Source organism: Leucoraja erinacea, chromosome 40, assembly GCF_028641065.1.
Source record: "Leucoraja erinacea ecotype New England chromosome 40, Leri_hhj_1, whole genome shotgun sequence".
NCBI classification, from domain to species: domain Eukaryota; kingdom Metazoa; phylum Chordata; class Chondrichthyes; order Rajiformes; family Rajidae; genus Leucoraja; species Leucoraja erinaceus.
In genome coordinates this window covers 7,212,737-7,238,024 of record NC_073416.1, presented here as the reverse complement: position 1 = coordinate 7,238,024, position 25,288 = coordinate 7,212,737, and the positions used below count along the sequence as shown (strand labels likewise).

At 49.3% G+C, this 25,288-nt stretch overlaps 1 protein-coding gene across 5 annotated transcripts in view; it reads left to right on the top strand.

Moving 5' to 3' along the window:
* Positions 1-25,288, top strand: part of LOC129714769 (arf-GAP with GTPase, ANK repeat and PH domain-containing protein 1-like) — a 109,864-nt gene that overhangs the window by 46,360 nt on the left and 38,216 nt on the right. For all 5 annotated transcript variants that reach the window (XM_055664604.1, XM_055664605.1, XM_055664601.1 and 2 more), the window contains exons 2-4: positions 12,516-12,574; positions 13,381-13,468; positions 22,450-22,535. In XM_055664604.1, the coding sequence (XP_055520579.1) occupies positions 12,516-12,574; positions 13,381-13,468; positions 22,450-22,535 (233 nt within the window). The remainder of the gene's footprint in view (positions 1-12,515; positions 12,575-13,380; positions 13,469-22,449; positions 22,536-25,288) is intronic.

Below are 25,288 nucleotides of genomic sequence, written 5' to 3'. Positions count from 1 at the left end.
TTTGTGGGAGATGACTGTGCATAAATTAGCAGTTAATTTTCCAACATTTTAATGGTGACTACACTTGAAGTACGTTAGTGGCTATAAATTGCTTTGGGACATCTTAAAGGGACAAGAAGTCTAAAGGGGCTGTCCCACTGTACGAGCTAATTCAAGAGTTCTTCCGAGTTTCCCCCGATTCGAACCCGGAGAATTACGGTAATAGCCGCTCGTAGGTACTCGGGGCTCTCGTGGCGTTTCCCGAGTGCCTGCCGTTAGCGTTACGTGCCGCTAAGAGACGTACCGTGCTCCGACGTACCCGCCACGTACATTCTACGTGCTTACCACGAGTTTGATTTTTTTTTAAACTCGGGAGAGCTCTTGAATTAGCACATACAGTGGGACAGGCCCCTTAAGTGTCTCTCTCTCTTATTCTCTATCCCCACTCAAGTGGAGGGGCGAGGGTGAAGGGAGTGTTGTCCAAAGTTAGTCACAGCAATGCAGCACAAACTCTTCAGCCGTGCTCACTGGGGGAAGTTAAGGGCCGTTGAATTTACCTTCCTATCATGTCTCCAGCACGTGCAGGCATGTATTTTGAACCCTACGATTCAAACCAGTCACCCGTTGGAGACACAACGAACTGCAGATGCTGGAATCTTGAGAAAAACGCAGGGTGCTGGAGGAACTTGGTGGGCCAGGCTGAATCTGTGGAGGGAATGGACAGACGACCTTGTGGTTCGGGACCCTGCTTTGGACCAAAGAAGGGTCCCGACTCGAAACATCACCTGAACATTTCCTGCAGAAACGCTGGTGGGGAAAGCTTGTCAAAATGTACCCCTTAAAGTTGGCTAGCAGAGAAGCTGACTGAAAAATAGTTTTGTGGGGAAGTGAGGTCTCTAAAATGTGAGAAGTGATGTGAAACCATCGAAGTGGAAGACAGGTTCTTGGAGAAACCCTGGTAGTTCTTCCATAAGTGAGGGGACTGTCTGAACCCCATGGATAATAAGTGAATTACTGTCGGAAATGATGCTGAGAACTATATTTTGCACGGCTCTGTATCTGCTCCTTCCTCTATCAATTGTCCTTGGGTTTGAGAGAGAGAAACAAAGAACTGCAGATGATGATTTGCAACAAAAAAAAAGACACAGAGTGCCGGAGTAACTCAACGGGTCACGGCATCCGTGTGAGAGCTCGGCTGTCCCTTGTGCTGTGCAGCACGACGCCAAAATCTGATTCGTAAGACTTGAGTAAGTTCATTTAATATAAAATAGCAGCTCGGGGATGGTGACGGCACGTATTTGAGATGAATCGAGCACTGCTCTGCTTATTCAAGACCTTGCAGCTGTCATCAGCCAGAAAGAGGGGGCTGAGAAAGAAGAAAGCCTTTTCTGTGCAGGGTGAAGTGTCTGTGTTTCTTAAAATCAGCTCACACCAGAATGATGTGAAATAGATTATGTTGGGCATCTCGTTGCACAATAAGACTGAATGATCCAATTGTGATGGTCAGTCTTTATCTAAAAATAAAATGGTCCCCCTATTTTCCACTGAGGACAGCAGAACAGCAGTGTTTGTGGGGAGGCCCTGGGCTGGAGGCCATTGAGTGCTATAATCCATTTGCTCAGGCTGGTGAATGAGACGATATGTGGCTTTATCCAGAGGTTTACATCTGGTACGTCAGCCTCTCACTCCAGAGGGATATCTCGGTGTTACCGTACATTCGCCATTGCTGACTTATAGGAGATCCCTTTCCCCTTTTGTTCGATGCAAGGGAATTTATTAAAGCAAGGTGAAGATCGCTCCTTCTCCCGTGTGCTGATGCAGCAAAATATGAAGCCACATCCGACGGGATTCTGACCTGCAGCAGCAAATCTGGCAGGAAGACCATCCATGTTAATTAAGGAAACAATAGAAGCCCGTAATTGTCTCAACCACTCCGAACTCAAGGCAAATGCTGTTTTAAATCCTTTCTCTCCTGTCCTTGCTTCACTCGTGCTCAGCAGCTGTTGTTGATTTGCTTGAAAAGCCATTCTAGTCCCAGATATTCAGATCAGCAATGTTAATAGACAATAGACAATAGGTGCAGGAGTAGGCCATTTGGCCATGGCTAATGATCCCCAATCAGTACCCCGTTCCTACCTTCTCCCAATATCCCCTGACTCCGCTATCTTGCCTGACCCGCTGAGTTACTCCAGCACTCTGTGTCTTTTTTGAACCTTCCTTTTAAAATTAGACAGCAGCAATATCACAAAGCGGCATAAAAGTGTTTGTGGACACAAGAAACTGCAGATGCTGGTGTACCAAAAAAGACACAGAGTGCAGGAGTAACTCGGCAGGTCAGGCAGCATCTCTGGAGAACATGGGTAGGTGACGTTTCGGGTCAGGACTCATCTTCAGCTTTCTTCCCCTCTCCCCACCACAATCAGTCTGAAGAAGGGTCCTTATCTGAAACGTCACCTATCCATGTTCTCCGGGCAGCATCTCTGGAGAACATGTGTTTGCTCTGTTCCCCTCTCATTCAAACTGATACCCACACTGCTGTGATTGCTGAGATCGATTGGATGCTAATATAGTTTACATATAACTATCCATAACTCACTGCATTGCTCTGGAGAAATGATCCTGCTCTTATTTTGAAAATGTGAGTTAGCTTCTGCTTTCTTTAGTTTAGTTCACTTTAGTTTGGAGATACAGGCCCTTCGGCCCACTGAGTCCGTGCCGACCAGCAATCCCTGCAAACTTAAAGCCCTGTCCCACGGTACGAGTTCATTCCAAGAGCTCTCCCGAGTTTGCCCTGATTTGAACTCGGAGATTTATGGTAATGGCCACTCGTCGGTACTCGGGGCTCTCGTGAACATTTTTCATCATGTTGAAAAATCTTCACGAGTCTTCCCGTGCTTATCTGCCATTAGCGAGTCTTCCCGAGTACCTGCCGTTTGCGTTACGAGCCGGTAAGAAACGTCTCAGAGCTCCGACGTACCCGCTACGTTCATTCTCAGTGCTCACCACGAGTTTGATTTTTTTTAAACTCAGGAGAGCTCTTGGAATGAAGTCGTACAGTGGGACAGGGCTTTTACACTACTCTACATACACTAGGGACGTCTTTGGAGTGTGGGAGGAAACCGTAGCACCCGGAGAAAACCCACGCAGGTCATGGGGAGAACGCACAAACACCCGTTGTCAGGATGGAACCCGGGTCTCTGGCGCTGTAAGGCAGCAACTCTGCCGCTGTGCCAATGCTGTGCGGACCTCCCTTTTAAGAATGTTTTTGGAATAATTCGATGAATCGGAGACTCTCTGGCGTGGGTCTCTGGCGTCAGTGATCTGCTGCGGCCAATAAAGGTTGTGTTAAAGTTGCTGCTGTGAACTGGTTCGGGCACCTTTACAAGGAGTGTTCCAGGTGCCAATAGCTGAGGGAATCGCTAATAGTAGATGAATACATTTTTTGGGCAAAACAAGTGAACTGCTTGGCTGTTAGAGGTCGTGTGATTTAGATGAAGCAAGGGCTCCAAAGCAATGTTGTTCAAGGTCATGGAAGTGTCTACGTTGCCTGGTGTTTTGTGCCTTTAGTCTATGAATGACGACTCCCTCCTGGTTTATGCTGTGGAATCTATTCCACGCTTTCATCTCCACTCTCCTCTCATTGACTGTGAGTGCTGCAGCATGTGTCTGGAACTGTCGGCCCGGCCTGAGTCAAATAAGATTCCAGTGATCTTTGATCCCCATTGTATTGTTCTGATTTGTTCTTAATGTCTTCAAATAATCCTCTTCAGTTCAGGAGCATCTCTGAGTGTTGAGGTACGCTGGCAACCATGGCAACATGTAAAGAATTGCATGCTGGCTTGGCCAGGCTTATCCTTCCATCTTACATTGCTGTTGTTTTGATGACGACATCTTATAACCACGCAAGTTGCCTGAAAAATGACGAATCGTGAAATCACGGAGGAGTGTTGCAATCTGTGTGTGTGTGTGTGTGTGTGTGTGTGTGCGTGTACGTGTGTGTGTGTACGTGTGTGTGTGTGTATGTATATGTGTGTGTACATGTGTGTGTGCTTGTGTTGGTATGTATGTGTGTGTATGCGTGTGAGTATGTGCGCATGTGTGTGTATCTATGGGTGCATGTGCGTGAGTGTGTACACACGTGCGTGTGTGTGTGCGTGTGCATGTATGTGCCTGCATGTACATAGTCAAATTTCTCCCTTTAACCTCTCCAACCTTTGTGATGTTTTATTTCTGGCCGTTCAGCCTGTACCCGGTGTTACCCAGCAATTTTACATTCCGGTCATTTAAAAAAAATCAAAATAAAAAAAAAAACGATTCAGAATTAAACATGTACACGATGTAAAAGAACCATGCAAAATTCTTTATACATTCTTTGTGACTTATTGTTCTTCTTATTATTCTTTGTGCCTGACAGGCTTTCCAGAGACGGACACAAGCGGCTGGAGTAACTCAGCGGGACAGGCAGCATCTCTGGAGAGAAGGAATGGGTGACGTTTCGGGTCGAGTTTCCCATTCCTTCTCTCCAGAGACGCTGCCTGTCCCGCCGAGTTACTCCAGCTTTTTGTTCGATCCTCTTTGCGAGAAAACTGGAGCACCCGGAGAAATAATTCCTAACCATGAGCCCTGAATTACCTTTCATTGCACTTGACAATCTGAATCCTTTTCACAGGATGGATAAAACAAACACTGCAGACTGCAGGTTACACAAAAAAGCTGGAGAAACTCAGCGGGTGCAGCAGCATCTATGGAGCGAAGGAAATAGGCAACGTTTCGTCCCGAAACGTTGCCTATTTCCTTCGCTCCATAGATGCTGCTGCACCCGCTGAGTTTCTCCAGCTTTTTTGTGTAACCTTCGATTCTCCAGCATCTGCAGTTCCCTCTTAAACACTGCAGACTGCAGGACTGAAGGCATTGCTTTAAGATCAGAGGGGCAAGTTTCCTTCTCTCCAGAGTTTCTGCCTGTCCCGCTGAGTTACTCCAGCTTCTTGTGTCTATCTGCAGTTTAAACTTTTTTTTTTTAATTTCAAAATAGACTTTATTGGAGAAATCAATATATACAATACATGATCCGCACAAAGCTCCATCCAACATTCTCGGAGGCTATACATACATACAATACAGTTTCCCCAAATCACCATTTTACCCCACACCCTGTGGCCCACTGGCATGGAATCCCTTCCCTTATTTTGAGGGGCGTCTCCACCACACCCTGCCCCCCCCCCCCCCCCCCATGTCCAGCAGCGGAAGGACCCTAGACTGCGGTCCTTTCCCACCAAGCCTTGGCGTTGGCTGCACCAAGCTTCAGTGCGTCCCTCAGCACGTACTCCTGCAGTCTGCAGCGGGCCAGTCGCAACAATCCCCGACGGACATCTGGGTGGTGAACAACGCTCGGGCAGACCAAACTGCAGTTCCTTCCTGCAAACGCTTTCCAGAGATGCTGCCTGACCTGATGGATCAGTTAGAGCAGAAAGTGCACCTGAACCAGCGTGGTTGTGAATCTGCCTGGCGTCAGCTGCTGAGGCAGGGGGCTGAAGATGAAACATAGCGTTGCAGCCAGGGCCCTGCCACATTTTGTATCTGGTGGAGAATTTGAATGAATGAATGAATAACTTTATTGGCCAAGTATTCACATACAAGGAACTTGCCTTGGTGCTCCGCCCACAAGTGACAACGACATACAGTGACAGTCATTTCCAAAGATCCTATAGCGAGCAAGATGGGCCACTCGACGAAAAAGACGTAGTACGGTCATGGGCAGATTCATGGGTAATTTTCGGCCCCATTTCCGTAACCGGCTTCCGTCTCCGCACCAGAGATCCCATAGCGGAGCTAGTGCGGAGACGGAAACATCCTCGTAAAAATAAAAGTAATTTGGTAAAAATCTTCTCCTCATTTTCAGAATTCTAATTTATTAACACAAACTGTTCCCCCGCAACGTTGATTACACTGCGAGTCGGGTCGGGTCGGGTCGGGTCGGGTCGGGTCGGGTTACTGAAATGGGTGAAAAAAAGTCCCACGTTCCGCTTTGTTGCGTACTACACGTTAGCCCATTGCATTTAGCAGGAGTGGTCTCTATCTTGCTCCGCTATAGGATCTTTGGTCATTTCCCTCTCAACAAGCTCGCTGAACCTACCTGATGCTGACTGTATCTCATTAATAAACGGTTGTCTGCACTTTCCAGGTTTCTGGTTGGATAGCGTGAGTTTGTGCAATGCTGGCAGCCCCGTACACACACACACACACACACACACACCTCTCTGTAATTACCTATAATTGGAGGCTTCAGTTGAAGCTGCTTCCGTGCTTCATGCAAAGAGAGAATAAATTTGAATTTAAATGATACGAATGTTTCTCTCATCGTTTCCCTGTGAACCCAAGGCATAATCTTTAGGATCTGCGCCAAGGATCTGAGATGCTTTTATTTAATCTGGGACAGTTGTGTTCCAATGTGAACTTTAGACTTTACTGTTGAGATACAGCGCAGAAACAGGCCCTTCGGCCTTCCGAGTCCGCGCCGACCAGCGACCGTGAGGTGGATGGTTTTACTCTTCACTCTGGGGAAGGGACAACCTTCCATGTGTTCAGTGTGAGTGTTCAATCCCTGCTCCAGTGTCAGGTTAACTGTGTCTGAGCTCCACAAAGCCGCTTTCTCTGCGTTTGCCCTTTTTACAGTTCCCCATAAAGAAAGCAAATCGCTTTTATTTTGGGTCAACTCCGTTCAAATTGATTGATGACTTCTGCAATTGGGACACAGAAACAGAACCCAGGTCTTCAAAGAGTGGCAGGAGATTAATACCGGGCGGTGAATCTGTTTAGTGCGAGAATCCTGAAGGTATTGATGAATCCGTAGCAATATTACCCTCTTAGTGTTAGATTTAGTCTATTGTCACGTGTACCGAGGTACAGTGAAAACCTTTTGTCGCGTGCTAGCCAGTCAGCGGTAAGACAATACGTGATTACAATCGAGACATTCACAGTGTGCAGATACATGAAAAGGGAACAACATTTAGTGCAAGGTAAAGCCAGCAAAGTCCAATCAAGGATAGTCCAAGGGTCACCTATGAGGTAGATAGTAGTTCAGCACTGCTCTCTGGTTGCTCTTCATTGGGTTGCATCGTCTGTCTTGCCCTCAGCCGTGTCCTGAGCTGCACCTTGCTTCTGCACACTTCTGTTGCGGATACTTTCTGTGCATTAATGACTCTTTCCCCTCATCGGCTTTCACGAGCGTAGGACTCTGGATACCAGTTAAACAAATAGGATTCAACTTCACTCCATTCCCTGGAGATGACAAAATACAATCACTGAGATCCCTCATGGTATGCCCGAGCTATAATGGGAGCTTTTAGATGTCAATTGATTTATATGCAACTAAAATAAATCCTCGTTTCTGTTTATAGCGCACTTGCTGCCCACTTACAGTGAAAACACAAGCACTTGCATGCCATTGTCTGACGCCTGAGGAACTAGAAGATAAATCTCTCTCTCAGCAATGGACTGGTGCCAAGTAGAGGGTGCATAAATCTATTTTACTGCACATTACTACTCTCAATTATGCTCCTCTTTGGGGAAAATGAGACTGGATTCTAGTTCAGTTACATGAAAACCTCTTGAGATTACATTGGTTCCTGAGAGTGTAATGGTTGCTTCATCTGTGGTTTGGTGAGTCATGCTTTGCCTCGTAAGTAGGGAGGTTGATGCCTCTCGCTTTGAAGACACGAGTGCAGAACTCCAGGCTGGTGCTCACGGTGTAACAGCAAGGAAGTTTGATACCTACCTATTAAACGCATTAGATACCGATAATCTGGTCCCTTCTCACGCTGTGACTGAGGTGGAGTGGATGTGGAGAGGATGCTTCCAGTCATGGGTGAGTCTAGGGCCAGAGGCCATCAAAGGTCGTACCTTTAGAATGGAGATGAGGAGGAATTTCTTCAGCCAGAGGGTGGTGAATCTGTGGAATTCCTTGCCACTGACGGCTGTGGAGGCCAAGTCATTCGGTATCTTTAGAGCGGAGATTGATAGGTTCTTGATTAGTCAGGGTGTCAACGGTTACGGGAGAAGACAGAACTAAGTGAGTAGAACTAACGGATGATCAATGGCGGCCAGGCTGAAGGGACTGTTTCCGCGCTGTATCTCTAAACGAAAATAAACGGGTGGATCCGGCAGGACATGTGGAGAGAGAAGCAAAGTTTGTGTTCCAAATCAATAACTTTCATCAGCATCAATGGCACACGTTCCCTGCACAGCATTGCTTGAATATTAGCACAGTCTGGACATTTCCTCCTTGTTCACCTTCAACAAGCAGTTGCAGACCCCAGTATATCTGCTGGATTTTGCTCGTGCAGCAGGGTGGAAACTCTCTGTTTGTTTCATGACCTCTCCACTGGCGCTGTCAAAATATCTGCTCCCTGGTGTTTGATCTTGTCCACAGCTGGGTCTGAGCTCTCCTTACCTTGTACAAGCTGAGATTCTGCTGGAGCGTACAATACACCTGGACAGAGTGGATGTGGAGAGGATGTTTCCACTGGTGGGAGAGGTCACAGCCTCAGAATTACAGGACGTTTCTTCAGGAAGGAGATGAGGGGGAGTTTCTTTAGTAAGAGGGTGGTGAGGACTATCTAAATGGCGTCAAGTTGGGAAAAGGTGATCTGGGGGTCCTTGTACATCAGTCTATGAAATTAAGCATGCAGGTACAGCAGGCAGTGGCATGTTGGCCTTTATAACAAGTGACATGTTGGCCTTTATAACAAGAGGAATCGAATATAGGAGCAAAGAGGTCCTTCTGGAGTTGTGCAGAGCCCTAGTGAGACCACACCTGGAGTATTGTGTGCAGTTTTCATCCTCTAATTTGAGGAAGGACATTCTTGCTATTGAGGGAGCCCAGCGTAAGTTTACAAGGTTAATTCCCGGGATGGCGGGACTGTCATATGCTGAGAGAATGGAGCAGCTGGGCTTGTACGCTCTGGAGTTTAGAAGGATGAGAGGATTGAAACAAATAAGATTATTAAGGGCTTGGACACACGAGAGGCAGGAAACGTGTTCCCGATGTTGGGGAAGTCCAGAACCAGGGGCCACAGTTTAAGAATAAGGAGTAAGTCATTTAGAACGGAGACGAGGAAACACTTTTTCTCACAGAGAGTGGTGAGTCTGTGGAATTCTCTGCCTCAGAGGGCGGTGGAGGCCGGTTCTCTGGATGCTTTCAAGAGAGAGCTATATAGGGCTCTTAAAAATAGCGGAGTCAGGAGATATGGGGAGAAGGCAGGAACGGGGTACTGATTTGGGATGATCAGCCATGATCACATTGAATGGCGGTGCTGGCTCGAAGGGCCAAATGGCCTCTACTCCTGCACCTATTGTCTATTGTCTATTGAATCTGTGGAATTTATTGCCACAGAAGGCTGTGGTGGCCAAGTCAATGGATATTTTTAAGGCAGGAAGAGATAGATTCTTGATTAATAAGGGTGTCAGGGGTTATGGGGAGAAGGCAGGAGAATGGGGTTAGGAGGGAGAGATAGATCAGCCATGATTGAATGGCGGAGTAGACCTGATTGGCCAAATGGCTTAATTCTACTCCTATCACTTATGAAGTCATGAACTAGAGTTTGGACTTGCCAGCACAGCAAGGTTACAACTACGAGTGACACATTCACATGTTTCCATCCCCAAGTAAGAATGTAGAGAATGTGTAAGATTTGTGGAAGCTGATGTGACCACACTGTGAACAGGGAGTGTGTGGACCTTGGTATCACTGGCAAATTGCTGTGGTGGTTAAGATAAAAAATGCTGGGGTAACTCAGCGGGTGAGGCAGCATCTATGGAGCGAAGGAATAGGTGACATTTTTGTCTACCTTCGAATTTTCCAGCATCTGCAGTTCCTTCTTAAACAACTCTCTGGGTGAAGATGTTTCTTCCCAACTTCCCATTGAATTTACTAGTTACCTATTTTTATAAACGGCCCATAAGACATAGGAGCAGAATTAGGCCATTCGGCCCATCGAGTCTGCTCCACCATTCGGTTATGGCTAATCTATTTTTTCCCTCTCAACCCCATTCCCCGGCCTTCTCCCCATAACCTTTGATATCCTTACTGATCAAGAACCTGTCGATCTCCGCTTTAAAATACCCATTGACTTGGCATCCACAGCCGGCTCTGGCAATGGATTCCACAGATTCACCACCTGGCTAAAGAAATTCTTCCTCATCTCCATTCTAAAGGTACGTCCTTTGATTCTGAGGCTGTGCCCTCTGGTCCTAGACTCTCCCAATAGTGGAAACAACCTCTCCATGTCCTCTCTATCGGTACGTTTCAATGAGATCCCCCCCTCATCCTTCTAAACTCCAGCGAGTACAGGCCCTGTGTTATCAAACGCTCCTCATACGTTAACCCAGGCCTCGACCCCGAGTTCTGGTTTCCCTCTCCAGTTTAAAAACGCCTCCTCTACATGTACTTTACCCCACCTTGCCTTTTAGGCTATGTTTATGAAGTCCATCAATCATTTTTATCATTCATAAAAATGACTCTGATGTCAAATACTAATTCAGTGTTCATGAACAAACATTGTTTTCTAATGAACTGGTTTCAATGAGATGCCCTGTGTAACCTTGAGGCACACATCATTACTGGACTAATTGAGCACCGCGCTCACATTTTAGCTTGGGTTGCTGAGGTAATTGTCTGAAGGTTCTTTATTGCTGTGCAGAGCAAAGGTGTTCTGTCTGAACATTATTTGATTCTGTCTTGATCTTATCAATTATGCCTGTGACAGCTCTTTGCAAGAGCATTTCAACGATTCTCACTGCCTGCTCTTTCTCCTTGACCCAGAACATTTAACCCTTCAAAAACTTATCCAATTCCCCTTTGAAAGTTCCTGTTGAATCACCCTTTTGGGGCTATTTATTCCAGGCCACAACAACTCATCCTTTTATGCGAATGAAAAGTACCCACAGATGCTGGTTTATACCAACAATAGACACAAAATGTGGAGGTCAGGCAGCATCTCTGGAAGAAGGGTCGCGATGTGAAATGTCACCCATTCCTTCTCTCCAGAGATGCTTGCTGCCTGACCCGCTGAGTTAATCCAGCATTTTGTGTCTTTCTTTGATGTGAATCAGCATCTGCAGTTGCTTCCTACACATCTCTGGTGAAAATGGATAGGTGACGTTTCGGGTCGGGAGCTTTCTTCAGACTAATAGTGAGGGGGGGGGGGGGGGGGGGGGGGGGGGGGGGGGGGGGGGGGGGGGGGGGGAGCTGGAATAGAGGAGGGGCAGGTTAAAGCCTGGTTTGTAATAGGTGGATACAGGTGAGGGGGGGGTTGATGGGCAGATGTTTGGACAAAGACTAGCGCTGAAAAGACAGAAGGTGTGAGAGAAAAGGATTGTGCAAATTGTGAAGCTAAAGTCTGAAAAAGTATCTCAGCCTGAAACGTCACCTATCCATGTTCTCCACAGATGCTGCATGGCTGACCCGCTGAGTTACTCCAGCACTGTGAAACGTCACCTATCCACGTTCTCCACAGATGCTGCCTGACCCGCTGAGTTACTCCAGCACTCTGTGAAACGTCACCTATCCATGTTCTCCACAGATGCTGCCTGACCCGCTGAGTTACACCAGCACTCTGTGAAACGTCACCTATCCATGTTCTCCACAGATGCTGCCTGACCCGCTGGGTTACTCCTGCATTTTGTGGGTAAATCTTTGGTGTAAACCAGCATCTACAGTTCCTTCCTACACACTGAATTCTGTCTTCTAGCAGAGGGTCAGCGAATATTTTATGTTAGGTTTAGTACAAAGTCCTCGCATTTATAGTCCATTAATAATGTCCCAAATTCTATATGCTCTTTTTTATTGTCAGTCTTTTCTACATGTTGTTCAAAGACCTCCATGCCTGAACCTCTGGGTCTCTCTCTTCCCATCCTTCCCACCTTAAGGATGTGTATTATTATGTTCTTTACGTGCTCTTTTTCCGTGCTGTTTTTCTTTTATTGTCCCTTGGCTTTTCAAAATGCCACTTTAATATTGTCCCAGATTTTTGTCCCTGGACATTTTCCCACTGCCGACGTTCGTCTGATTGCCCTGAAGTTGCTGCCGTTATTCCTCTAGATATCATCATCACAACACTATCCTGCGAGGATGGGAAGATTGTCGGCATAATCAAAGACTTATCCCACCCCTGTCACTCCTTCTTCTCCCCGCTCCGGTCCAGCGGAAGGTACAGAAGCTCGAAAGCCTCAGGAACAGTTTCTTCCTCTCGAAGCTGGGGAACCATCCGATTCACCTCTACCCCATTGCGGACATTGGACCTTGTCTGTGGAGATGGTGCGCTACAATGCTGAGAACTATAGACTGTGCTCTGTGTCTCCCCTTTGCCAACGTTTGTAGCTGTTTGAAAACATTGAAAGATTTTTGCCACGATTATTATCCCTCGACATTTATTGGGGACGATGTGAGCAGCTCCCAAGTATAATCTTCAGGTTGCATTTGACATCCAGTTGTTCCCTCCTCTTTCACTGCTAACCCAGTTGTTTTCATTCCTCCTCAGAGGCCTTTGTGAACAGTCAGGAATGGACGTTAAGCCGCTCGGTTCCGGAGCTCCGCTTGGTAAGTTTGTCCTGTTTTCTTTGCTCCTCGGTCCCAGGACCTGCGGGTGCCATTTTGGCTGTGATGATGGCAACCCGAAACGTCACCCATTCCTTCTATCCAGAGATGCTGCCTGACCCGCTGAGTTACTCCAGCACTTTGTATCTATCCTCGGTGTAAACCAGCATCTGCAGTTCATTCCCACACAGTACAAATGAGCTCATGGCTCAGACTTGTGCGTCATCTGTAAAAACCAGGCTTACAGAGTTTAGTTTAGTTCAGAGATGCAGCGTGGAAACAGGCCCTTCGGCCCGCTGAATCTGTGCCGACCAGCAATCGCCGCACACTAACACACTCCTCCACCGAATGAGCCCAATGCTTTTAACGGCCGGTTTGACCAGAACTCGGTGCGTTCCCCCACCCCCCGCGGGCTCAGTCCCGTACATCTCTGCGGCAGAAGTCCAATCCCGGAGATGGAGCCACATAATCGTAACTATACCTCATTCCATTATCGTTCTTTAAAATTCGTGCACGCTACAATCTTGCCTTGCACTCGCCGTTACATTTTAGTTTATATGATTGTCATGTGTACCGAGGGACAGTGGAAAGCTTATTGTTGCGTGCTAAAGAAAAGAGTATACATGATTACAATCAAGCTGTCCACAGATAAAGGATAACGTGTCCAACATTTAGTGCAAGATAAAGTTCGGTTATTGTTGTGTTTGTCATTACTGTGTGTCTACAGTTCACTGTGTGAGCTTCGTGTGAACACGGAACTTCATTCCACCCTGGTTTCTATGACAGTAAACTTGTTTGAATCTATGCAGGGATTGGTTGGCAGTCTGCGCAGTGGCAAATCTGCCCTTGTCCATCGATATCTGACCGGCACTTATATCCGGGATGAGTCTCCAGAAGGTAAGTGCCTTCATACCTCTGAGTGCTTAGCAATTCTAGCTTTCATGTAAGGTAATAGTATGATTCTAGAACCACTAGGTGTTGGAGTTACTCAACAGGTCAGGCAGCATCTCTGGAGGTTATGGATAAGTGACATTTTGAGTGGTGACCCTTCTTCAGACTCTGGTAATACTTCAAAGACGAGCAGTGTTAATTTCCATGGACCGGGCCATTCATTGGAGCTTTAGACTTTAGAGATAGCAGCAATAGACAATAGACTTCATCTTCTTGTGTATGGCGTGCACAGCCTAAAGTTGGAGGACAACTTGTTCTATTTGATCTTATTTGATTGTGCACGCCGGTTTGGTTGCATTAGTCAAAACAGGGCGGACCACGTGAAGGTTGCAATCTTCCACTCCAGACAATAGACAATAGGTGCAGGAGTAGGCCATTCGGCCCTTCGAGCCAGCTCCAGTGTTTTCAAAAGGAAACTCTTCAAAGCAACGAAGGAAACGTGGACTTTGAATGCACAGCAAATGAATCTTTCATTCCTGGAGATCGGTGGCCATGCTTAAAGAGCTCTAATTCATGGTTGTCCTGAAATGTATTCATTTGTTCATTTCCATTTAAAATAGGAGATTTGTAACAGATTTGTAACCGGTGATTTCATAGCCATTGCCCTCTTCTAGCCTGGGGAATCGGGCATCGCGGAGGGGCCTAGTCGTGGAAGATGGTGATGTGTGAGGAGAGATGGGGGGCTGGCAGAGTGGGCACAGGCTGGCAGGGTGGGCACAGGCTGGCAGGGTGGGCACAGGCAGGCTGGCAGGGTGGGCGCAGGCTGGCAGGGTGGGCACAGGCTGGCAGGGGGGGGCACAGGCTGGCAGGGTGGGCACAGGCTGGCAGGGTGGGCACAGGCTGGCAGGGTGGGCACAGGCTGGCAGGGTGGGCGCAGGCTGGCAGGGTGGGCACAGGCTGGCAGGGTGGGCTCAGGCTGGCAGGGTGGGCAGGCTGCCAAGGCCACAACATCTTCAAACGGGGACTGGCGGGACATGGCATCCGCCCAGTGACTGCGGGAGGTTCAGGAGCCAACAAAATGTGTCGGGAGAAACTGAAAAGTGCGTACACGTTGGCAGACACAAAAAGCTGGAGTAACTCAGCGGGGCAGACAGCATCTCTGGAGAAAAGGAAAAGGTGACGTTTCTGTTCGAGACCCTTTTCCTGCCTGCAGAAGGGCCTCAACCCGAAACGTCATCTATTCCTTTTCTCCAGAGATGCTGTCTGCCCTGCTGAGTTACTCCAGCTTTTTGTGTCTATCTTCGGTTCAGGAGCAAGTTGCTCATGAGAGTGGAGCCCCCTTAAACCGAGCGATTAAAACCAAACAGCACAGGAAAAGTTGTTGTGCTTGTGCCATTGAAGTGGCAACTTGCTAATAATGGCCAACAGCTCGTCAAACTCAATGGTTAATCAATTAACCTTAAATATTCTTTGTGAGGCCAATGGGCTCAATGGACCTGAGCTCGTATTTCAACCACAATAATGGATCTTTCCACTGAACGCATCATTCCCTCAAGGCCTCCAGGTAAGAAATATTGAAGTAATTAAGGTTTAATACATTGCTAATGCTCTGCCCGTGTGCACATCTCATGTTAAACTCACAATGAGAAGCGCACGTTTGCTTTAGGGTCAATGCCCAACTGACTAGCTCCAGCAAGGCAAGCTGGCAACACACCTAAGGGTGGTGTCAATAGACAATAGACAATAGGTTCAGGAGTCAGCCATTCAGGCCCTTCGAGCCAGCACCGCCATTCAATGTGATCATGGCTGATCATCCCCAATCAGTACCCCGTTCCTGCCTTCTCTCCTTATCCCCTGACTCCGCTATTTTTAAGATCCCTATCCAGCTCTCTCTTGAAGGCATCCAGAGAACCGGCCTCCACCGCCCTCTGAGGCAGAGAATTCCACAGAATTCCACTCTCTGTGAGAAAAAGTGTTTCCTCGTCTCCGTTCTAAATGGCTTACTCCTTATTCTTAAACTGTGGCCCCTTGTTCTGGACAGAACCAGGTGTCAGCAACAGGTGCCCAGATAGCCCGACTGGAAGGAACTGCAGATGCTGGTTTAAACCAATGATAGACACAAAAAGCTAGAGTAACTCAGCGGGTCAGGCAGCATCTCTGGAGAAAAGGAATAGGTGATGTCTACATCCCCTCTGTCTCTGTCTCTCCCCCACCCAAGTCGTTGTACTAGCTTCAAAGCGGTCTTGTTAACTTTCATTGTCTATAACTCATTTTCACCTCGGCCACAGCTAACAAGTTGCCTGTTTCCTTTATCATCGTTACCTTCTTGCATATCTTTCATTCATTTGTTCTATATCTCTCTCTATATCATAGTCTATATCTCTAGTTTCCCTTTCCCCTGACTCTCAGTCTGAAGAAACATCACCTCTTCCTTTTCTCCAGAGATGCTGCCCGACCTGCTGAGTTAATCCAGCATTTTGTGTCCAACCTGACTAACTCGTCTATCGAAGCTGAAAGCTGTTGCTGCCAAACAAGGACTTCCTGCTTAGGGGAGATCGAAGTAGATTTACACCCGCTGAACACGACCGGGAAGTAAAATACATCTCTGACGTGTGATAGGGCACAGCCCCTGGGGGCAGGTGAAGTTCTTCACCAACACACTGTCAGTGGGAGACATGTTTCAACAGCTCACGTTCATATTTTCAACATTTCTCTCCCCCCCCCCTAACGATCGGGTAGTTTAGTTTAGAGATACAGCACGGAAACAAGCCATTCGGCCCACCGAGTCCACGCCGACTATCGATCGCCCGATCACGCTAGCTCTATGCTATCCCACTTTCCCATTCACTCCTGACACACCGGGGGGCAATTTCCAGTGGGCCAATGAACTGACAAGCCCGCATGTCTTTAGGACAAGGGAACATCTGGAGGAAAGCCACGCAGTCACAGGGGAAGCAGGAGAACTCCACACAGGCAAGTCAGGGTGGAAGCTGCTTCTCTGCCTATACCAGCTGCACCACTGCTACACTAACCTGTCCCGTGGAATATTTTGAACACAATTCAGTGCATGGTGACCTTGGATGTGATAACACGATTCGCCATCCCAGCTGGTAGAGCTGCTGCCTCACAGCGCCAGAGACCTGGGTTCCATCCTAACCTTGCGTGCTGTCTGTGTGGAGTTTGTACGTTCTCCCTGTGAACTCCGGGTGCTCCGGTTTCCTCCCACACTCAAAAGACGTGCAGGTTTCTTCGCACGCACAATTAAAGCATGGAATAATCTGCACCAAACTATAGTTACCCAACCAGATGCAACTAAATTTTAAGTAGCTCTTTCTTCCCAATAACCCTTTCTGGCTTAACCCTTCCCAATAACCCTTCACCACCTCCAGTTTAAATTCCAGTTGGAATATTTTGGAGGACCAAGTAACCAAGAACCAAGAACCAAGGTTTGTAAGTTTATTGACCTCTGTAAATTGCCCCCTAGTGTGTAGGGAGTGGATGTGAAAGTGTTGAGGACATAGAACTGGTGTGAACGAGTGATCGATGGTGGGCTTGGTCTTGGTGGGTCGAAGGGTCTGTTTCCATGTTGTATCTCTATAAAAACACAAATAATTCTGCAACAATCAATAATTGGTCAAAGGATGAGAGCTGTGGTGAGGAAAACCTATATTAGCCTGAAATGTGTTGGGAGCAGAAACTTTGATCACGCTCAGAAAGAACGTGGAAGAGCCGTGACCTGGACGAAATGGAGCCATTGGTGGAGGGCGGGATTAGACTCGGAAGCGCTTTGTCGGCTAGTACAGGAACGACAGGCTGAGCAGCCCCCACCCGTGTCAGAAGCTTTCTGTGACTCCAGAGCACTTTGAATATGGCAGAACGTTGTCCCAAGGCACTCCACGAGCTTTAAACAAACAAAAGGAATTGATCTTTAATGTTTGCCGTGGGCTTTTCACGTTGTGATTCCCAAGGCAGGCCTGTAGTCAAAATGGTCTATAATGGAATAAGCGGAGAAATTCACAGCGTCTGATTCCAGATCCTGTGGCTGTTTTGCGGATTCCTTGCGGGGATAGACAACTGTCCAAATCAACTCTTCACCTAAGACGCTAGGAGCAACCAACACGTTTGTTTAGTGGAACTCCATTTGCCTTTTGCTAAAGAAGCTGTTGTTCTGGGTGCTATTTGCAGAGGTTCCAGCTTTAGTCAAACTGTGTTTCTATTACATGCGATTGTGGAATTTGACTCCTGTGTTTTAGGAAGTTGATGACAGACACAAAAAGCTGGACTAACGAAATGGCCAGAATGCTGGTCCTGTATCTCAGGAAGATGAAACTCTGAACCCCAGGACAAAACATATTCATCACCCATGTCCCTAAAACACAGACGATTTCATTATCATCTGTTTGCTGTATTGGGGATGTTGCTGTGTGTAAATTGACTCCAATGTTTCCTGCACAACAACAGTATGTGTGCTTCACTAGCTGTGAGCTCCTTTGAAGTGTGCTGAGGTGATTAAAGGTTCATTGGTTCTATGGGATGTTATTTGGTGCCATATAAATGCAAACCTTCTCATTTGTACATCACACCTGATGCTGGCGTCTTGATACCTAGTACTCTGGAGGATGGGAGTAAAGAATCAAGTCAAGAGTGGTTTATTGTGATATGTCCCAGATAGAACAATGACATCCTTACTACACTGTCAACTACAACACACACACACACACACACACACCCACAGACACACACACGCACACACCCACACACCACACACACACACACACCACACACACACACCACACACACACACACACACACCACCCACACACCCCACACCCACACACACACACCACACACCCACACACACACACACACACACACACACACACACACACACACACAGACACACACGCACGCACACACCACACACACCCACACACCCACACACACCCACACACACACACACACACACACACACACACACACACACACACACACACACACACACACACACACACACACACACGTCCATCCGCAGCGGTAAAAGAACAAACACCTTGTTCAAGAGAGAATGCAAAAATCTTCCCCCGACTACGTGAGGTCAGTCAGGTTGGCGCTGTTTGTTTGGACAACTGCTGAGAGCAGTGATTGGGAGCTAAATGAGCACATGAGCAAGTTTAAAGGATGCCCCACATTGATTTGTTGAAGAAGGTGTTCTTATTAATTTGAGTTTTAGGAAGAGGTAGCTGTGGGTTGCTAATACTGTACAGGTCTTGTGTTATTGTGTCTAAACTTGCAAAAGATGTTTGCTGAAGTGTCACATATTAATCAACTGAGTTGAAGTTCTCAGCACTCTCTCTCCGACACTGTGGCACTTCCATTCCCCAACAGGAAGGTCTCAGGCCTTCCGCTTCTTCATGGAACAGAGACTCAACTAGTTCCCCTCATCTAACGCTCGTCTCCATTCCCTCCGTCCACCGTCCCACCCTCTAGTTCTACATTGATCTGAAGAATGATCTTGACCCAAAACGTCATCTATTCATTCCCTGCACAGATGCTGCCTGACCCGCTGAGTCCCTCCAGCACTTGATCCCAACCTCTGCAGTCTCTTGTGTCTCTAGTCAGACATATCCCTGGTGCTTTCATCATGTGATCTGCTGCTGCCCCACCTAGCCCTTCCTTAGCTTGGTTGATCTTTATATTCACAACAAGCGCTGGTGTTCAATAGAAATGAAGCACATCACTTGTTTCCACTCTGGTCTCCTGCCCCTGGACCTCCTGCATCTGGGAGGCAAATGGTCCATTTCGGGAGACGCTCACAGTTCTGGAGACACACATTTAACAGGGCTCATAGAAAATCTGCTTCCGAGCGGACTGAGAGATGTTGTCAAAGGAAGGCGGATAGAATCATTTTTTAAAGTGGTTCTGGGTTACATAAAAGCTCCAGCAAAGAGGTCTTGCCGAGGTTGGAAGTGGAGTTCATCGATAATGCGCGAGAGTTGTTATTTAAAAAACAAAATTCTTTATTAATTTGTGAAAGGAGCGTGCGAGACAGTATAAAGTGAACATTGATTTTATTCAGACAGTCTGCTTCACTTTAACAGGATGCGGTTAAACAAGCTCACTTCTGACAGGATGTGGTGCAGTCACAGCAGTTCCCTGTAGCTCAGCTTCGTTGTTCCAGACCCAGTATATTTACTTGGCCTGCACGCAGCCTTCCCATCAAATTGGACCATTTCTAACTTTATGAAGTTAGTGCAAACGATTTTTGTGAGCGACTCGAGACTCTGACTGTGGAACAGATTTTGATTTTTAACATTGTTATTTTGAGGGAGGGGGGATTGCTGATACTGTTTTATTATTTTACCAAAGTTTTTTGTTTTTATTCCAGCGGGTTAAATGTGTACTGAATCCCACCAATTATTGGATCCTCTTAAAATCGTAAGAAATAGGAGCAGGATTGGGCTGTTCGGCCCATTGAGTCTGCTCCGCCATTCGATTATGGCTGATCTAGCATTCTCTCTCAACCCCCTGTAATATGTCATGGAATTATGCAGCATGGAATCAGGCAATTCAGTGTGGCTGATCCACGCTGAACAAAGTACCTTCTGGGCTAGTCCCATTTTATCTGCATTTGGTCCTCATCCCTGTAAACCTTTCGAAGTGTATTTTAAACATTGAAGTTGTGCCCTTTCTATCTATGTACCCTCTGGCAGTTTGTTCCACATACCCACGAGCCTCTGTGAAAACCTTGCCCCTCAGGTTCCTATTAAATCTTTCCCCTTTCACCTTGAACCTGTGTCATTGGGTTTTCAACTCCCTTGCCCTAGGGAGAAAGACTGTGACCATCCACGTTATCTCAGCACAATCCCTCTGGCAGTGTGGTGCTCTGTCAGTACTGCCCTTCCCACATTTCAATGCTCCCTTTGCACTGCCTTTCATGCAGTGCGGCACTCCCTGAGTACTGCCTCTCCCGACTAGCTACATACTAGCCCATAAAAATGTCAACTTGGAAGGGCAGTAGTATGAGCAGCTTGGATGTGGTGGGCTTTATCTATCTGTACACCAGCATGGGTGAAAAGATTTGTTCTGACATTTAAACTAGTCCCAGTCATGAGTCCCAAGTACTCCTTGCTTTAAAATGGTGTTGCTGCAAAGAACAAAATCCTTTTTTTGGAGTGTGAATAGTTTGGGATAAATAATTGACCTACGTGACCCATGGATACCGAAGTCCCTCGCACACTCTCACTTGTAGTCGTCCAAGCATGTTTCATTTGTCAACGCAGCAGTATTTTCTCATTTCAAATTGGATGACATGCCAAATGTGCCAACAAATGCAAAGGGAATGAATAATATTGATCTATTGTCAATAAAGGTTATAATGGCAAGGCGCAAAAACACACACACACACAACACAACACAACACAACACACAGTCCCTCAGCACACTACCCGCTCTCTCAGTACTGCCCCCCCCACAGTGCTCCCCCACCCCCCCCCCCCACAGTGCTCCCCCCCCCCCGCCCCCCCCACAGTGCTCCCCCCACCCCCGCCCCCCCACAGTGCTCCCCCACCCCCCCACCCCTCCCACAGTGCTCCCCCCCCCCACCCCCCCCCACACCCCCCCCCCCCCCCCCCCCCCCCCCCCCCCCCCCCCCCCCCCCCCCCCCCCCCCCCCCCCCCCCCCCCCCCCCCCCCCCCCCCCCCCCCCCCCCCCCCCCCCCCCCCCCCCCCCCCCCCCCCCCCCACCCCCCCCCCCCCCCCCCCCCCCCCCCCCCCCCCCCCCCCCCCCCCCCCCCCCCCCGCCCCCCCCCCCCCCCCCCCCCCCCCCCCCCCCCCCCCCCCCCACCCCCCCTCCACCCCCCCCCCCCCCCCCCCCTCACCACCCCCCCCCCACGCCCCCCCCCACCCCCCCCCCCCACACAGTGCCCCCCCCCCGCCCCCCCCCACAGTGCTCCCCCACCCCCACCCCCCCCCACAGTGCTCCCCCCCCCCCACAGTGCTCCCCCGCCCCCCCCACCCCCCCCCACAGTGCTCCCCCACCCCCCCCCCCACAGTGCTCCCCCCACCCCCACACCCCCCACCGCTCCCCCACCCCCCCCCCCCGCCCCCCCACAGTGCCCCCCCCCCCCCCCCCACAGTGCTCCCCCACCCCCCCCCCCCCCACAGTGCTCCCCCCCGCCCCCGCCCCCCCCACAGTGCTCCCCCACCCCCGCCCCCCCCCCCAGTGCTCCCCCCACCCCCGCCCCCCCCACAGTGCTCCCCCACCCCCCCCCCCCCACAGTGCTCCCCCACCCCCGTCCCCCCCACAGTGCTCCCCCCACCCCCACCCCCGCCCCCCCCCCCCCCCCCCCCACAGTGCTCCCCCACCCCCCCCCCCCCCCCCAGTGCTCCCGCACCCCCCACCCCCCCCCCCACAGTGCTCCCCCACCCCCCCACCCCCCCCCCCCCACAGTGCTCCCCCACCCCCGCCCCCCCCCCCCCACAGCGCTCCCCCACCCCCGCCCCCCCCCCCCCCCCCCACCCCGCCCCCCCCCACAGTGCTCCCCCACCCCCCCCCCCCCCCACAGTGCTCCCCCCCACCCCCGCCCCCCCCCACAGTGCTCCCCCACCCCCCCCACCCCCGCCCCCCCCATCCCCCCCCCACAGTGCGGCCCTCCCTCATCACTAGACGGGAGCATCATCCTTAGCTCTTGTGCTCAGAGCTGTGGAGTTCAGCACAAGCTCGGCAACCTTTGACTCGCCGGCACCAGAGTGCGGCCCACTGAGCCACAGCTGAACCCATCAGAGGAGTAATGAGCTTGTCAAGGGCTTGTTCCAGCAGTGACACTGATTTGTTTCCGTGCCCATCCGACTTCCATCGCAAGGTTTGAGCCGGTCGGACGTTGCATCCCATGCGTCGCAGCAGCAAAACAGAAACAGTCGGGAGAAGAAATAATTGCCGTCTATTTGTCTTGAACAGGTTTAACATCTCCTTTCCATTGTGTCTGCCAGGTGGTCGATACAAGAAAGAAATCAATGTCAATGGTCAGAGCCACTTGCTGCTGATTAGAGATGAAGGAGGTCCCCCTGACACACAGGTGAGTGGTTGATCCCCACACCCGGCTCTCCCACACAACTTGTCTTCACCTTGCTGAGAATAGGAGTGGATAGGTTCATGAGTTCAGTTCTTAGGAGCAGAATTAGGCCATTCGGCCCATTGAGTCTACTCCGCCCTTCAATTGTTGTTCATCTATCTTTCCCTCCCAACCCCATTCTCCTGCCTTCGTTCCATAACCCTTGACCTCCGTACTAATCGAGAATCTGAAAATCTCTGCCTCACAAATATCCATTGACTGCGTCCTCAGCCGTCTGTGGCAATGAATTCCACAGATTCACCACCCTCTGACTAAAGAGGTGTCCCCTCATCGTTGTAAACTCCAGCGAGTACAGGCCCAGATGAGCAGGTCCAAGAATAATTGGGCAAAACACAAAGTGGCGGAGGAACTCAGCGGGTCAGGCAGCATCTGTGGCGTGAATGGACAGGCGACGTTTCAGGTCGGGACCCTGCTTCATACTTCAGGTCCTGAAACATCATCCTGAAAAAGGGTCCCAACCTGAAACATGGTCATGCAGACGGGACCCGACCCGAAACATCATCTGTCGAGTCAGAAGAAGGGAAGACCCGACCCAAAATATTGTCTGTCTGATGAAGGGACCTGACCTGAAATGTTTCGGAAGGAACAGCAGATGTTGGTTTAAACCAAAGCTAGACACAAAAAACTGGAGTAACTCAGTGGGTTTGTTTTCTCTGGAGAAAAGGAATAGATGATGTTTTGGGAAACGTCACCCATTCCTTCTCTCCAGAGATGCTGTCTTACTGCTGAGTTACTCCAGCTTTTTGTGTGTATGACCTGAAATGTAGTCATGAAGAAGGGTCCCAGCCTGAAACGTCCCCTATCCATTCCCTCCACAGACACTGTCTGACTGCTGAGTTCCTCCAGCACTTTGTGTTTTGCTCATGATTCCAGCATCTGCGGTTCCTTGTGTCTGGCAGGATAGCTGGACGTTGGCGGTGGTGACAGCGTGCTACCGTGTCCTTGGGGTCACTGGGCACGCACTGCGTTCAACGGCCATCTTCAACGTGTCGCCTTTCCATGGCAACGTATCTCACCATGACATGGGGGGGGGGGGGGGGGGGAGTACTGTCTGCTGCCATTGTGTTACTGTCGGCTTATCCACAGTGAGGCTGTCTGAGGACTCTCACATGAAAGGGCATTCTTTTCTGTATTCACTTGGATCCAAAGCTTAAGATGTGTTGCCAAGGCAACTTGGGATAAACTGCACGAGTAAAATAACCAAACCAACAATGCGGATCAACAGAATCTTTAACAAAACACAGAGTTCTGAAGGAGCTCCGCGGGTCAGGCAGCACGAAGGAACTGCAGATGCTGGTTGACACCAAAGATTGACACAATGTACTGGAGTAACTCAGCGGGACAGACAGCAGCATCTCTGGAGAGAAGGAATGGGTGACGTTTCGGGTCGAGACCCATTTTCAGACTGAGAGTCGGGAGAGGGAGACGTAGAGATAAGGAAGGGTAGGGTGTGAAGGTCCTTCTGCAGGGGAGGAAGCGGGGAGAACTGGGTAAGGGCAGGGGGGGGGGGTGGGTCAACAAGAGCTACATTTGAGAGGTGGATCCATGTGGGTGGGGTGGGGAAGGGGTGAGAAGTGGAGAGGGCAAAAGGACGCACTTGCCAGCTCCAGCCTTGGTTGCAATAGCCACACCGAGTACAACAAGAGCCCTAGTGAGACAGAGCCCTAGTGAGACCACACCTGGAGTATTGTGTACAGTTTTGATCCCCTAATTTGAGGAAGGACATTCTTGCTATTGAAGGAGTGCAGCGTAGGTTTACAAGGTTAATTCCCGGGATGGCGGGACTGTCATATGCTGAGAGAATGGAGTGGCTGGGCTTGTACACTCCGGAGTTTAGAAGGATGAGAGGGGATCTCATTGAAACATATAAGATTGTTAAGGGTTTGGACACGCTAGAGGCAGGAAACATGTTCCCGATGTTGGGGGAGTCCAGAACCAGAGGCCACAGTTTAAGAATAAGGATTAAGCCATTTAGAACGGAGACGAGGAAACACTTTTTCTCACAGAGAGTGGTGAGTCTGTGGAATTCTCTGCCTCAGTGGGCAGTGGAGGCACGTTTTCTGGATGCTTTCAAGAGAGAGCTAGATAGGGCTCTTAAAAATAGCGGAGTCAGGGGATATGGGGAGAAGGCAGGAACGGGGTACTGATTGGGGATGATCAGCCATGAATGGCGGTGCTGGCTCGAAGGGCCAAATGGCCTACTCCTGCACCTATTGCCACGATCCTACATACACTCGGAACAACTTACAAATTACAGAAGCTAATTAACCTACAAACCTACACGTCTTTGGAGTGTGGGAGGAAACCAGAGCACCCGGAGAAAACCCACGCAGGTCACAGGGATGATGTACAAACTCTGTACAGATAGGATCAACCCTGGGTCCCTGGCGCTGTGAGGCAGCATCACTACCGCTGTGCCATCCAGGGGATGTCACCGGCCCCTCTCTCTGCTGGCCCCGAGGGTCTGGGGATGGGATGTCCTGGGACGGTAAAGATCTGCCGTCTCTCGAGAGCGCTGTCATTTTTATAGTTGATGCACAAAGCACAACATTTGTCCTCTGCTGATCACCAGCAACGGAATAAACATCTGATATCTTGTCATTGTGTGGAGATAATATCAGATCTTTCATTCGTCTAGCATTTTGAAGAGAGGAAGTATTAAAATTTTAAGTGCCATTGAATATTTGAACTGTCTC